This window comes from Marmota monax, unplaced genomic scaffold, assembly GCF_021218885.2.
Source record: "Marmota monax isolate L192 unplaced genomic scaffold, Marmota_monax_Labrador192_F-V1.1 WCK01_AAM20220418_F8-fsc00008, whole genome shotgun sequence".
NCBI lineage: Eukaryota > Metazoa > Chordata > Mammalia > Rodentia > Sciuridae > Marmota > Marmota monax.
In genome coordinates this window covers 20087593-20102845 of record NW_026694432.1, presented here as the reverse complement: position 1 = coordinate 20102845, position 15253 = coordinate 20087593, and the positions used below count along the sequence as shown (strand labels likewise).

At 50.2% G+C, this 15253-nt stretch overlaps 1 protein-coding gene across 3 annotated transcripts in view; it reads left to right on the top strand.

Moving 5' to 3' along the window:
- The window catches only part of Wdtc1 (WD and tetratricopeptide repeats 1), a 68161-nt gene extending 54479 nt beyond the window's left edge, over nucleotides 1-13682 (top strand). For 2 of the 3 annotated variants that reach the window (XM_046468588.2, XM_046468587.2), the window contains 8 exons: nucleotides 122-237; nucleotides 1908-1983; nucleotides 2592-2700; nucleotides 4388-4561; nucleotides 7581-7816; nucleotides 9316-9502; nucleotides 10434-10626; nucleotides 11665-13682. In XM_046468588.2, coding sequence (XP_046324544.1) covers nucleotides 122-237; nucleotides 1908-1983; nucleotides 2592-2700; nucleotides 4388-4561; nucleotides 7581-7816; nucleotides 9316-9502; nucleotides 10434-10626; nucleotides 11665-11862 — 1289 coding nt within the window. In that variant the 3' untranslated portion in view covers nucleotides 11863-13682. The remainder of the gene's footprint in view (nucleotides 1-121; nucleotides 238-1907; nucleotides 1984-2591; nucleotides 2701-4387; nucleotides 4562-7580; nucleotides 7817-9315; nucleotides 9503-10433; nucleotides 10627-11664) is intronic. The other variant, XM_046468589.2, reaches the window with a different exon arrangement.
- The last annotated feature ends 1571 nt before the right edge of the window (nucleotides 13683-15253 follow it).

Sequence of the window (15253 nt, the reverse complement as noted above, 5' to 3'; positions counted from 1 at the left end):
TGGCTGCTTCTATGATGAAGTTGAGTGCTAAAGTTTTCAATTTGGCTATCTTCACACAATCTCCTGCCCCTTCAAGGGGGACTAAGAACCTCACTCTAGAATGACAGGGCTCTTTTTCCAGGTCACCTGCCAGTGAAGCTGCCTGACTATAACAACCGTCTGAGAGTGCTGGTTGCCACCTATGTGACCTTCAGCCCCAATGGCACAGAGCTGCTAGTCAACATGGGAGGTGAACAGGTAGGTTCAGCTGCCTCATGTGACTGCCCATAACCATCCCATATGCAGTAGACCAGGCCTGTGTACCGTACCTCCACTGCCATGAGGTAGACAGACGTAATAGCTTCATTGTAAATTACATTACTGTGAAAGGTGGGAGTGACATGACATTATAAGGATGCTGAGAGAGGTATAATAGGCTGGTCTCTCTCTGTGTGTCCTTCTCTGTTGTCTCTCTCTTTCTAATTTCTCTTTCTTTCTTTTTTATTTTATTGCAGTACTGGGTATTGAATCCATGGGTGTTCTGCCACTGAGCTACATCCCTAGTCCTTTTTATTTTTTATTTTGAGACAGGTTCTTGCTAAGTTGCCCAGGCTAAGTTGCTTGTGATCCTTCTGCCTCAGCCTCTTGAGTCATTGGGATTACAGCTGTGTATCACTTCACCTGGCTTTTTATTTTTTAATGAACTAGATAGATATATGTTAGTATGAGACTTTAGTTAAAAAATACAGGCTTTGAAATTGACAGATCTATCTTCAGTGATGGCCTACTGTCTTCAAGCTGTGTTTTGTGACTTTGAGCAAGTCTGTTCACTTTTCTGAGCCTCAGTTTTCCTCATCTGCTGTTTTCCTAGGAGAAGATCCATGGGTCTCAGAGCACACAGCCAAGATGTGGTTTAGGACCAGTTTTGAGAATGTTCTTTGATAATAGGTTACTAAATCTTCTGTTTGTGTGCTCTCAGGATATTTAGTAAGCCTTGCATAAATTTGTTTTTATTCTACTGAGCACTCATTGTGGACTAGAGTTATGATAAAAATAGGGAACCTAGCATGCATGAGGCCCTGGGTTGGATCCCCAGAATCAAAATAATAATATAGAGGAGGCAAATGCAAATATGATCCATCATCGGGATGATAGGAGACAAGGCAGGAAATGGTGATGACATTACAAGGCAAGGCATGAATATATATAAAAGAAATGGGCTGGAGAATGGGTGAGCACCTGAGTTCAGAATAGTCCTCTGGCTTCACAAAGCTAAGTATTATCTGGCCTGAAGGTGGCATAAGGGTAAGTGGGGAGACTGTCTAGTAGAGTGCTTCAGAGCCAGACGGACATAGTTTTGAGTCCTGGCTGTGCCATGTGCTGCTTTTCTGATCCTGAATAAATTTTGAATTTTGAGCCTATATTTCTTCATTTGCAAAAGGGGTGAAAATAATAGTATTTCTGCATGTGGTAGTTTCTAGGATGAAATGAGTCAATATTAAAAAAACACTTAGAGTTCTAGAACAAAATAAGCATTCAATAAGTGTTAATAATAGATAATATTTACCTTCTGAGAGAAGTAACTAGCAGTGTTACTTTAAGCAAGTTGCTTTCTGCAGCCTCGGTTTTCCTATCTGTTAAAGACATTTAGCTTTGTGATCTCTGAGTACTTTTCCAATTTAAGCATGTGATTCTAATTAAGGACAGTATTTCACTTAGAGCTTTGGGTAGATCAAATGGCCCTTCCCAAGGACCTGAAGGAAATAGGAATATTTTCCTGCCTGAAGTTCACTTCCTGGGCTAGCTCTATAGCTCTGTGCTCAGCACTCAGTGTATACTGAAGCCCTGGTTCTTGTGAACCACCATAGCCTTGTGAATAGTTCAACCACATCCATGCCTCCATATCTTTTCTTGACCCTCAACTTTAGGTCTATTTGTTTGACTTGACTTACAAGCAGCGGCCATACACCTTCCTCTTGCCTAGAAAATGCCACTCCTCAGGGGGTAAGTCCTTCCTAGGGTATCTGTGCTGAAGTGGGGTGGGGAGCTTGAGTACCAGCTACCTCTGCTGAGAAGCCTGCCCGTTATTCTGAACTGTGGCTACAATACTCCAAAAGCAGCAGATCTCTGAAATGATCCTGTCCTTACAGGAAGAAGGAAGATAACAGTAGGTCAGAGATCTGTCCCAGGGCTTTGCATCATAGCCCTTTTCACTTCTCTCTGAAACAGATTGTTCCCGCAGCTCCACTCTTGTGGACCTGAAGTAGTTGCTCTTCCCTTTCTCATGCTGGCTTATTAACTCTTTCTGGGTCCTACAGTTGATACAAGGCACCTCCTTACCCCTCATTTCCCGCCCCCCACCCAGCCCAGCTAAGGGAAATGACATGTTGAAGCTGTGTCCCTTGCCAGCCAGCAGAGGGCGTACAGGCTTTTCTTTATGTCTTGGCTGCTGGTCTGTCCAAACTTGGTCTCTGGGACTGGGTCTTACCTTGGAGGAATAGTCAGTCCCACAGTGGAACCATCAGACCCTGTGTTGGAAGCTGAAGGGCTGTGGAGAAGAAACGAGGGCCTCATCCTGAGTTGTCATTGTTACTTTCTCCCCATCCTGCCAGAAGTCCAGAACGGCAAGATGTCTACCAATGGTGTGTCCAACGGCGTGTCTAATGGCCTGCACCTTCACAGCAACGGCTTCCGACTGCCAGAAAATAGGGGGCATATCAGGTGAGGCCAGCTGACCCATTCAGTCCTCCAAGCCTCAGTTACGCTCTATGAATTTGAGGGAAGGACATGTCCTATAAACCTTCCCCCTGACCTGTACCTAGGCATGCATCCCAGAGGGTAGCGACTGGGGCAGAGAGCTTCTTGGAGGGTGGCTGGTGGTCCAAGGCCTCTCCTACCTAGTAGGATACCAGTCATGCTTAGACTGAAGCTCTAGTCCCTTGACAGTAGCTGGGATCAGGGCCCAGAGGCTAGTTGCCTCTTAGTACTAAGGTATCTCCAAATAGAGATTCCAAACAGATGATCCTCTCTCACTGTATTATTCCCTACCCTAGAGTATATCCTGCCTCTATTCTGTGCCAGGTCTTGTGCTGGGCTTAGGTACATAGGCATTCAAATTTTCTATCCATTCAGATAAACAATTGTCCATAGAGAGATTCATATGAGGAACTTGGGTGACCATGAGGTTCAGCTTAGCAGGGAGGCAGGTAGTGTCAACTACTATCATGCCCAAGAGTTTGATTAAGAATTGTGTTAATGGGGGCTGGGGCTGTAGCTCAGTGGTAGAACACTTGCATCACATGTGTGAGGCACTGGGTTCAATCCTCAACACCAAATAAAAAAAATAAATACATAAAAAAAGATATTGTGACCATTTACAACTAAAAGTTAAAAAAAAAAAAAAAAAGAATTGCCTTAATGGGCTGGGGTTGTGGCTCAGTGATAGAGTGCTTACCTGGCATGTATGAAGCACTGGGTTCAATTCTCAGCACTGCATATAAATAAGTGAATAAAATGCAGGTCTATAAACAACTAAAAATATGTGTTAAAAAAATAAAAAGAATTGCCTTAAACCGGGCATGGTGATACAAGCCTGTAATCCCAACAGCTCGGAAGGCTGAGACAACCTTAGCAATTTAGCCAGGCCCTAAGCAACTGTCTCTAAATAAATTACAGAAAAGGGCTGAGGATGTGGCTGAGTGGTTAAGTGCCTTTGAGTTCAATCCCCAGTAACCCTCCCCCCCAAAAAAAAGTATTGCCTTAAGCTGGGCCAGGCACAGTGGGGCATGCCTATTATTCCAGCTACTGAGGAGGCTGGGGCAGGAGGATTGCAAATTGTATACCAGCCTCAGCAATTTAACGAGACCCTATGCAACTTATTGAGACTGTCTCAAAATTTAAAAATTTGTAAAAAGGACTGGGAGTGTGGCTCAGTGGCTAAGCACCCCTGGGTTCAATCACCAGTACCGGAAAAAAAAAAAGGTCTTAAGCCAGGTGCAGTGGTGCGCCCTGTAATCCCAGCAACTCGGGAAGTTTGAGGCCCATCTGGGCAATTTAGCAAGATTCTGTTTCAAAATAAAAATTGAAAAAGGCTGGGGATGTAGCTCAGTGATAGAGGGTCCCTGGGTTTTATCCCTAGTACTGCAAAAGAACTGCCTTAAGGCTGTTTAGGATGGTTTCATTCCTGCCCCTCTTCTTTTTCAATGACTCACAGCATTGGAATTGTGCCTATTTCCTCTCAGGTTAATAGATATTAACCCAGGTCAGGATAAGAGTGGCCCCGTCTTCTAGATGGTAGTGCAGATCCCAGGGGCTGAGAAAACTTGCCTGACCCTCAGAGAGTGCTGCAGACCTTTGGAGGGCTGCTCTGACCTTTGACTTGTCTGACTTGGCTCTGCTTCCCTTATAGCCCCCAGGTGGAGCTGCCCCCATATCTGGAGCGTGTGAAGCAGCAAGCCAATGAGGCTTTTGCCTGCCAGCAGTGGACCCAGGCCATTCAGCTTTACAGCAAGGCTGTGCAGAGGGCCCCTCATAATGCCATGCTCTATGGAAACCGAGCTGCTGCCTACATGAAGCGCAAGTGGTAAGTGGGCCTGCAGAGGGGACCTGGACCACAAGGCAGCAGGCCTGATGGAGCCAAGTTGCCAAGGCTTCCAGGAAGGGAAACTGCTACCTGGGCCAAGGCCTCTCCTCCTGACCTCCAGACTGACCGTAGGCAGGTGCACCAAGTCTGAAGTCCCAAACACCAAGGAAGCTCACAGCTAAGTGAACAAATTCACAAGTAGTTTTAACATGATGCTTTGTTATAAAGTTCTGTGGCCACTGAGGAAGTAGGAATTGAGAGAATGATAAATCCCAACTATTGGAGAATTGAGCCTTGAATTGGACTTTCAAATAGCAGTGAAATCTTGCTAGGTGAAAATGAGGATTAGATGAATTCACTTGATAGCATCTGAAGTGGTTCTGCAGCTCCTTAACCCTGGGGCTTGCTTTCTGTATTTTTAGACCCACTAGACCAAGCACAAACAATATTCCAGAGATCTGGTGCCAGCTGTGGATCATGGCTGGGGTATAGTGGTTGGTGTAACGATATGGTGGTTCATATCTTGAGGAAACCATCAGGCCCCCAGCCCTTCTGCCTTTAGCACCAGCAGGCAAGCAGACAGGCAGACCCCCATCCCCCAGCCAAGGCCAGAACTGGAGATGGATAGAGCTGGGCCCACAGCCATTTCTTCTCCGTCTGGCATACGTCGGCTCTGCCCAGACAGACAGGCCAGCTGGTGTGCCATCGTCTGGCTGAAACTAGGCAGGCCTGGGGAAACTTAAGAAACCCACCCAAGTCAGCAGGATGTTAGTGGGGGTGGGGAAGATGCAACCCCTACATGCCTAGCTCAGGCATCAAGAGTTTTTCTAGGGCTCAGGTGGACTCTTTTGAAGTTATCCTGAGGTGTGTCACCTCTCTGTCCCAACAGTTGGGTATAACTCAGCATCAAACCTACATTCTTGCTAAGTTAGTAATGTCCTCATCTTGTTCTCTGAGCTTCTACTATGTACTAGGTACACAAAGTTATTTCCTTCTGCACCCCTGTGCTCCAAAGACCCCAGCCTCTGGGCATGGAATAAAGTTGCAGGTATAGTTCAGTGTTGAAGGGGCAGAAAGCAGTTAAGTCTCGTAAATGGTCAGGTAAAGTGTTGTGGTCATTTTAGCTGGGAATCAGTGAAGTACCAGAAAGACATGGTGTTTTGGGCTGGGGGTGTAGCCCAGTTGGTGGGGCTTGCCAAGCATGAATGAGGTCCTGGGCTCCATCCCCAGCACACACACACACACACACACACACAAAACAGACCTGGTGTCTCTGTGGGCTCGAAGCGTGGACAGGCTTAGACAAGGAGATGAAAGGGAGAAAGGTACCATAGGGAAGGACATTCCAGGGAGATTAAATGGTGTGAACAAAGGTGTGGGGGTGGGGGACTGACTGAAGAGCTTACTTCAGAACAGCAAATCCATTTGGCTGGAGCAGAGGGTTCTGGAAGGGACTGGCAGGAGATGAGTCTGTGAGGTAGCCTGGGGCCGGCCTGGGAAGGGCTTGGAATGCAGAGCAGTGGCGTTTGGCCTCAATTCAGTGCATGATGGGCAGCTACTACAGAGTTTTGTGCAGGAGAGGGATGCTCAGAGGGCCGTCCTTTCAGGGAGATTGATCTGGCAGTGGGACTAGGATGGGTGAGCCCTGGGGCCAGCATCTCTCTCCCCCATCCCCACATGCCTGTCAGTGACCCCTATAATGTCACATTCTGTCCCAGGCCAGTCTCCCCAGGGCTACCATCTGCTCTAGATGCAGACCACCCTCTGGTTCCTGGCTTGTCTCTGGTCTGGTTCTCCCCAGGAGCTTGGAGGGGCACCTTGCAGGCAGTAATTGGTTTCCAAACAGCGCCTGCTCCTTCGTCATAGCCACTGGTTCTGATGCAAGCCATGCTATCCAAGCAGCTCTGTCTCCTGCCTTCACACTGCTGAGCTGCTGGTTCCTGGTCTGAGGGTTGCTATTCCAAGGACTGGTGCTACCTCTGGAGTGCTGTAGGGAGAGAAGGATCAGAAGGAACAATTCAGTGCCAGGCCTGCTTTGGCCGTGCTGTGAGCTGTGCCCTTGGTGGAGGGGCCCGTCAGCTCTAGGGAGTGCTGCTTACTGCTTGAGTAGACCAACCCCATCCCAGCAGCAAGTGGAAAAGAAAATATGCTTCCAATGGGGAATTGGCTCTTGTGACCTGTCTCGTTCTCCAGATGAGAGACAAGGATATGTTACTGGGGTCCAGGGCAGCAGGCCTCCTATATTCTGGCTTAGGGTGGGAGAAGGAGGGGCTTTTCCTTTTACCTCCGCCTACTGACTCCCCCATCTAAAGAAACTCTCCCACTTCCCTTCATCCATACTTTAGGTTGGAGAAGTGAGTGGGGACAATTTGGAGCTCCTGGCGTGCTCAGCCCCCTCGCCATCAGCTTCCAGAGAGCTGACTGTGCCAGACAGTCAGGCCCCATCCTCCAGCCCCAGGAGGTAGAGGCCACAGCTGCTGTGGATCAGTCAGCCAGGACAGAGGGGGGTCTGGATGAGGGCTGCTGCCAGCTGGTCGACCCTGAGTCCCCAGCCTGGCACTTCTGGCTTTCCCCGACCACAGAACTGTCCTTGGGGGCCCCCTGCCTTGGACAAGGCTTTGAAGGCCAGCAGGGGGATTTGAGGAGGTGGATGAAGGAAGAGAGAAGGAGGGCTTGGGGAGCCTGAGGTGGGCAGGATGCCAGGCCTTCTGCTGCAGAGCTGCGGGTGCCTGGGGGTGGGAGAAGCAGTGTGCAGTTGCAGTCTGTTCTCAGCAGAGGGCAGCCTAACACCGTTTTTTGCTACCTTACCAACTCCTCAGGGTTCCTAATTTGCTCCTTCACATACTCCATCTCCCAGGGAGGAAGACCTGGGCTGGATTCTCTTCACTCCCAACTCCCCTCATCTTCATGTCTATCAGAGGTGGGCTGGGGTGGCCACAGGAAGCAGAGGAGACGAGTAGGATGACCCCTTGCTTGCTACATGACATCACCTCCAAGCCACATTCCCCTGCCTTCCCAGGGACGGTGACCACTATGATGCCCTGAGGGACTGCCTCAAGGCCATATCCCTAAACCCATGCCACCTGAAGGCACACTTCCGCCTGGCCCGCTGCCTCTTTGAGCTCAAGTATGTGGCTGAGGCCCTGGAGTGCCTAGACGACTTCAAAGGGAAGTTCCCGGAGCAGGCCCACAGCAGCGCTTGTGATGCTCTGGGCCGTGACATCACAGCTGCCCTCTTCTCCAAAAATGATGGCGGTGAGTGGGCACCAAGGAGGGGTGGCTGTCACTCACCTGTTTGAGGGGCTGCATGACCTTTTGGAGAGAATATGTTTCTGGGATTGGAGAGGCCTGAACTCAGGTGCTGATTCAGAAACCATGTGACCTTGAAACAGTCTCTCCCTCTGAGACTCACTTTCCTCACCTGAAGAGGGGAAATGTTAGCACCTCCCATTGAGAGTTTCTGTAGAGGATTTTCTCTAGCGCGTTCAAAGCACCTGGCATAGGAGGGAGCTGAACCCAGTCAGGCCATGTGGTCTCCAGCTGGGCCTTCCCACCTGCTCACAGGCAGGGCCTTGGCAGCCTCCCTGGGCTGAGAGAGAGGCAGGAGCTGGTCATTGCCTTTGTTCCAGTCTGTGCAAATGCAGCAGAGACCACAGCACAGAGCAACAGAAATGCCTCGTTCCCACCTCAGCTCTACCAGGTGGTAACTTGTGTGGCTGTGGGTATAGCACAGCCTCTGAACCACTGCCTCACCTGCACAAAGGGCTCATGAAGCCCTGCCCAGCTCACCTCACTAGATAGCTAGCTTGGAGAGTGGGCTGGGCATGATGGTGTGGTCTATGAACATGGAAGGTGAGCTCACTGTAGGCAAAAACAGAACCTCGCTCTTCTCCTTTGCAATTTACTTAACCATGGGATTGGTTTATTTGTTTAATGAAGTTATCAGACAACTGCCATGTGCCAGGCACTATGCTGAGCCCTGGGAATACAGCTGTGACCCTGTCCATTGAGATTTCAGTGTTGGTGGAGTTTGTTCATAAAGAAACCAAGCACTGAAAGAGAGTCACAAAGAATGAAAAGTACCTGGGGGCCATGAATGGTGTGGGTGTTTGGGGGAAGAGTTTGATGGCAATCTGGGGTTCTTCGGGAACAGACATTTAAGCCAAGATCTGAGGATTCAGAGGATACAGGTGTCTGGGAGGTACAGAGTCCTTTTCATGGGCACCAGTACATACAAAGGCCCCAGAGCAGGTGGAAATGATGCAACTTTAGGAAACTGAGAAAACCAGTGTGATTTTACCTGTCAACCAATCAGTGCTGCAGTTGGAACCCATAAAAACTTGTTTTGCAGAGTGTACAAGCTTGGTCCTTACCGCCTTAAGCGCTATAAGTCTTTGTGAAAGTCACCCGAGCTTTTTACTAGTGCCCCCCCCACCCTACTCTGCCTTTCTTCTCCATAGAAACATTCTGTGAGCCCGTGCATCCTCAGAGCTTCTAGGCCTTTATTCCTTTGCTCAGGGAACTGAATCAGGACTCTCCTGGCTTCAGAGATCCCCTCTTAAACATCCTCAAAAGATGGCAGGATCCAAAGATACATCTTTCTCACAACCCTTTCCCAGTTCTCCAGAGTAAGGGTGGAGGCAGATAACCCTAAATTGACAGTACTTGAGCTGAATACTGGGCCATGGATGGGGAAAAGGCATCGGAAGGTGGGAGGGACAGTACTCTTACCTTTGCTTGCTCTCTTTCCCCAGAAGAGAAGAAGGGAGCTGGTGGTGGTGGTGGTGGTGGTGGCCCAGTCCGCCTCCGAAGCACAAGCCGCAAAGACTCCATCTCAGAAGATGAGATGGTCCTACGGGAACGAAGCTATGACTATCAGTTCCGCTACTGTGGCCACTGCAACACCACAACAGATATCAAGGAGGCCAATTTCTTTGGCAGGTCCGAGGCCCTGAACAGGAGGAGGGCATAGCCCAGTTGGCCATAGGAGCGAGGGTGGGATGGCATTGGGGACATAATGCTTTTAGAAAAGAGCCTCAGCTCCCAGCTCTTCCTCTGTACCCTTGGGCAAATGGCTTTACCTCTGTCAGCCTCAGTCTCTTCACCTATGATATGAAACTAGCCATACCCGCTCATGGGGCCACAAGGACTAACCGGGTAATCCAAGTGACACATGCAGTGCAGTGCTTGACCATTCTTTCCTCCCCAACTCCTCCCCTCTCTGCATTTGTCAGACTTATTTTCTTTGGTTGTTTGCAGCTTTTTCTGCTGGGGGAAGATGAGGCAAGAGCCCTCAGGCTGGGAATCATGGCACACCCATTGTGTGCTCAGAACTGTGCCCTGGGTACTGAGGGACAAAGCCCATGTCTCAGATACCTTCACCCCCAACCCTCCTTTGTAGAGGTTTACACTAAACCTTTGGGTAGGTGAGACACATGAACATGAATCAAGAATTGCTCCACTGAGATCCCCTCTAAATGTCAGTAGGTGAGGGCCTGTGCTGCAGATTGAGGGCCTGGGTCCAAGAAGTCTAGGAGTACTGAGGGAAGATGTAGGCGAGGGTGTTCTTAGAGACCCAAGAGGTACAAGAGCCTATCCTGGCATCACTCGGGTTACAGTGTGCTTTGGAGGAGACTATCTTGGAGGAACCCAGGCAGTCTCTAATCCAAGGTTTAAGAGAACAATGACGAGGGTCTCCAATATGGGCAGATTCCCATGTGCATGGGAATTCTGAGACAAAGGCAGACCCCCAAGTGTGGGGGACTGAGTGACAACAGACTTCCCTGCTCCCTCTTGCCCTAAGCCATTGGCCTCTATTTGAGGCTTTAGGGCAGTACCCCACCTGACCTCCCTGCCCTTTGCCCCCCGCCAGCAACGCTCAGTACATCGTCAGTGGCTCTGACGATGGCTCCTTCTTCATCTGGGAAAAGGAGACCACCAACCTAGTGCGCGTGCTTCAGGGGGATGAGTCCATCGTCAATTGCCTGCAGCCACATCCCAGCTACTGCTTCCTAGCCACCAGTGGCATCGATCCTGTCGTGCGACTCTGGAACCCCCGACCAGAGGTAAGGGTACAGGCCAGGTGGCCAAAGCCAGACAGGGAAGAGGGTGGGGGAACCCAGTACAGTGCCTCCAGCTGAGCCTGTGCGAGCTGAAAAGAGAAGTGAGTCACACAGAAGCCAAAGGCTGCCCTGTGAGTAAGCTCAGCCTAGGACCCAAGACTGCATCAGGTCTGGGAAGCTTCAAGTATGGTGGGCACTTCCAGGGGCAAGAGTTGGCTCCTGCTTTCTTGGAGCATATCCTTGAGCCAGCTGTGAGGATGAGAGGCCTCAAGGACAGGTGCAGGAGGGCAGAGAGAGAACCACACCAGCTGCGGCCCTCATGGGGAGAGTGCCTCAGGGTTCCCAGGGATCCTTTCCATTGTATTCCACTGTGGTGTTCTGCCCAGAAGCAGTTCAGAGGCCAGTTCCTCAGTCACAGGGAAGGGTTCGGGATTTGGCATCTGGTGGACCCAAGTTGAGCCCCTTCACTCTCTTCAACTTAACCATCTACACTGAAAATGGGAATGACAGCATCACTCCAAAGGTCACTTCGAGGACTAAGAAATGGTGTCTGTGGAGCCCAGCCCATGAGGTGTGGTCAGGGTGACCCCTTCACTCCTGGCCCCATGCTAATTTGTCAAGTGCCTCCCTGGAGAGCAGAAGGAAGGAAGGCTGAAGGAGGGCTGCCATTTGAGAGTAACGAGAGAGGGGGAGGGACCTATAACTGCCCTCTCCCTGGATCCAGTATGTGTGTTCTCCGACATGTGACGTGTCTCCCCAACATGCATCCCAGTGTGTGCTTGTGTCCCATGCAGATATAACCCAGTGTGGTGTTATTCCTCTTGTACAAACCTTCTGTGTGTGTGTTTCTTGCATATATTTCTCAATACATGTGTCCTGTCCCCAGCACACATCTCCAGGTACGAGCAGCCCTTCCCTCTGCTGTTCAGCCAGTGTTTCCCCTCCCTGTTGCCCCGTCATATGTTCTGGGGCACTTGCCTCTTCGGTATTCTGGGGTCCCTCCCACCCTGGGCCCACTCACATTGCTCTCTCCTCCACCAGAGTGAAGACCTCACCGGCCGAGTTGTAGAAGACATGGAGGGTGCTTCTCAGGCCAACCAGCGGCGCATGAATGCGGACCCCTTGGAGGTGATGCTGCTCAACATGGGCTACCGGATCACAGGCCTGAGCAGTGGGGGTGCCGGGGCCTCTGATGATGAGGACAGCTCCGAGGGTCAGGTGCAATGCCGGCCCAGCTAGACACTCCTAGTCCCGGTCCCCAGCCCCATGCTACTGGCTGGACCCTCCTCCCTGGGCAGGAGGTCAGGGGGTTCTGTTTTGGTTTGTCTTCCCACCCCCACCTCCCCATTTTTTCATTTCCCCTGTTTTGTTTGTTAGTTTGGCATTGGGGGTGGGGGTTGCTGCAACTTGCTGGCTTTCAGACTCTTGAGCTGATTGTCCCTTGATTGTCCCCAGCCCTGAGCAGAAGAGCAGGAGGGGAAGCCCCTCCATATGCCACATCTCCTGCTTCCACTTGCCTGGAGGGCTCTGACCTGCCTAAAAACCCCTCTGCCTCCAGTGGGGAGGCAAGGGCTGACACTGTCCTCAAGGGGCGCCCTGCACTTCAGTTGGCAGCAGGAAGGGGAGTGGAACTCCCAGTTGGTAAAGGCCAGCTTGGCCAGTTGCCACTCTTGCTCTCTCGCCTGCAGGGCTAGCTTCCCCATGGTCTTCAGGGAAGGTTCTGAAAAAGGATGGAGTTCCACCCTCCCTCCACAGCCACCAGTGTTAAGGTGGAAGCAAAGGGAAGGATGGGAGCTCTGGAGTCGGCAAGGCCAGGCCACCTGCCTTGCCTGGGGGGCAGTGGAGCCTCCTTGTCTGCTCCTGGGCACAGGCTCTGGCCCTGAGCCTGCTCTCCATCAGGGGCTCTGCCTTTCCTTAGAGACCTGGCTGGGACTGGAGCACTGCACCATACCCCACCCACCCGTGCAGCCACTTCTGCACCATGGCCACTCTCCTCTTGGGCGCTCCTTGGCCTCACTGTGACCTTTTTGCCTGAGCTCCCAGCTGGGCCTACTCTGCTGAGGTAGCGCTTCCTGCTAAGGGCCTGTCTCTTGCCCTTTCTGCCCTCCTTCCCACTCCACTGCTGAGCAGCCACAAAGACCAAAGAAGTGATGGCTTCTCTCTGTCCCCTGCTGCTCTGGGGGGAGATTGGTGGGAAAAAGCCTAACTCAGCCCCTCTTTCCTCTGACCCAAGCTTTACACTGGATGCAGCAGTCACCCCACCACCAAGCCCCCCTTTCCCTCGCCCCCTTGGCTCCACGCTCTGGAGCTGCTCTGGGTAGTTGGTTCTCCCCCTCTTCTCTCCCTCCCCCTTACCCTCCGTGCTTCCTTGGCTCCAGCCCTCCAGCTGCAGCCTCTGGGGAGCAGCAGCCTCCCTTCTCTCCCGCCCTCCCTCTCCCTCGCCCTCCCTCCCTCCCTCTCCCTCACTCAGCCCCTGTCTCTGCCAGGTGCCTCCTCTCAGTCAGGCTTCAGAGCAGCCCTGGAGACAGGAGGGCCATGTTAAAAGCTTTTTCACAGTTTTAAGAAGACGAGGGGGGTGAGGCTAGTGGTGGGGGGTCTGGCACCATCTCATTGCTTTAATCCCAGCGACACAGGTGGCAGCTTCTTCCCCTTCCTGCCCACCCCAGTCCTGCTTCCCACCCCTCTCTTCTAGCTTGGTAATGAAGTATATTTATTGGTGAAGGAAACAGCTGCTGCTGCTTCTCCTGCTGCTGGGACTTGCTCCCCTGTCTCTTTCCATGACCTTTCTCGAGCCAGGGAGTAGGGAGCAGGAGTACTGGGGCTAGGCCCTGGGGTACAAGAACTGGCCAGGGCCCCTTTGCTTTCCTGTGTTCGAGCCACCCACCATTTCCTCCCTCCCTGCCTCCTGCCTCCCCCCGCTGCCTGCCCAGAGCCTGGGCCCTGCAGTGTGGAGGGACACATAAGCCTTACTGTCCTCTGGGGGCAGGAGCCGAGCCTTTTTGTTGCTCCGCTCCCAGGAGAGTGAGGGTGACGCAATTGATTAAAACCATTTTGTTCTAGTTGTGGCTGGTGGCATTTGTGGAGTGCACATGGGTCTTGAGACAAAAGTGAGGGTACCTCCATGAAAGGAGATGTGACCTCACTAAGTTGACCACCTTCCTTGAGTAACCACTCCTCTACCAGGCAGAATGAGGCCTGCCTGTAGGCCTCTGGGAGCTGAGACCATTCAGCCCAGCAAGGTCTAGCACAAAGCCCAGCACTGGTGACTGCAATTTGCAGTAATCAGCTTTCACTCTCTGGCTTTCGTTCCTGAAAAATAAGGGGCTTGGAGTCTTAGTGGTTTTTCAAACTTTTAAAACCAGAATTCATATATTCAGATGAGAAATATACAGTTCATACTGTGACCCAAGAAACACATGCGTACCCGTGTGTAAGTACGTTTTTGTTTGTGTATGTGTATATACACACACATTTAAATATCTCACATACACACACACGTATGTTTGTGTGTATATTGTATATATGTGATGAGCGAAAAAGTTTTACTTACCCTTGCTACAGGCAATTTGCTCTATTTACATTTCTATTTTGTTAGGGAAAAAATACTGGTTGTAATCCACTAAATTGATTTCAAAACCTGCAAGGTTTTGTTTTTGTTTCTGCTTTTGTTTTTGTGTTCTAGATTATCAGATGATTTCTTAGACCAGAGGATTCCAAACTTTCTCTGTTCACAGCACCATTAGCATCCTGGTAATTTTTTCATGGAGCACCTAAGTCAAAAGAAATAACTATTAGTTCAGTTTATTAAGTAGTCAAGCCCAAATCACTTAACACATGTTTATGTCCTAACAAGTTAGTTGCTATTTAAAATAATATACATAATATTCTTAAATAACTGCAGTTACTAATGTGATCTGTGCACCTGCTGGGTACCACCACAACTTTGTCAGACTTTCCAATCAGAACAGACACTGTTAGCCATGTTTCCTATTCTACATTGAATTTCATTTGCTTTTTTTTTGTACTGGGGATTGAATCCAGGGACATTTAACCACAGAGCCACATCCCCAGCCCTTTTTATTTTTATTTTGAGACAGAATCTCGCTAAATTGCTGAGGTTAGCTTTGAACTTGTGATCCTCCTGCCACAGCCTCTTAAGCTTCTGGGATTACAGGCCTGCACCACTGTGCCCAGCTTTCTCCCCATCCCTCCAGGATGAGGATTAAACCCAGGGGTACTTTACAACTGAACTACATCCCCACCTTTTAAAAACATTTTTATTTTGAGACGTGACCTCACTAAGTTGCCAAGGCTGGCCTTGAACTTACATTTGAATTGACTGCCTTCCTTAGTTTCCTGAGTAGTGGAATTATAGGTGTGCACCACCACACCCAGCTAAAACCCAGCTTTTTAAAGACAGTCAAAAGCAATGCGGTGCCAATCTAATAAAGAAACTGAACTACCTTGAACTAGTAATTTTCTCAATATCCAATAGATGTTGAGTACTTATCAAATATAAAATATCCTACCTTGACCCCTGGAATTTGCCATGAAGCCCTAAGGGTCCTTGATGCAGTTTAGGAACTGTGGTTCAGTGCTGTGAGAATGTAATTTCTCTACTGAAACTTTG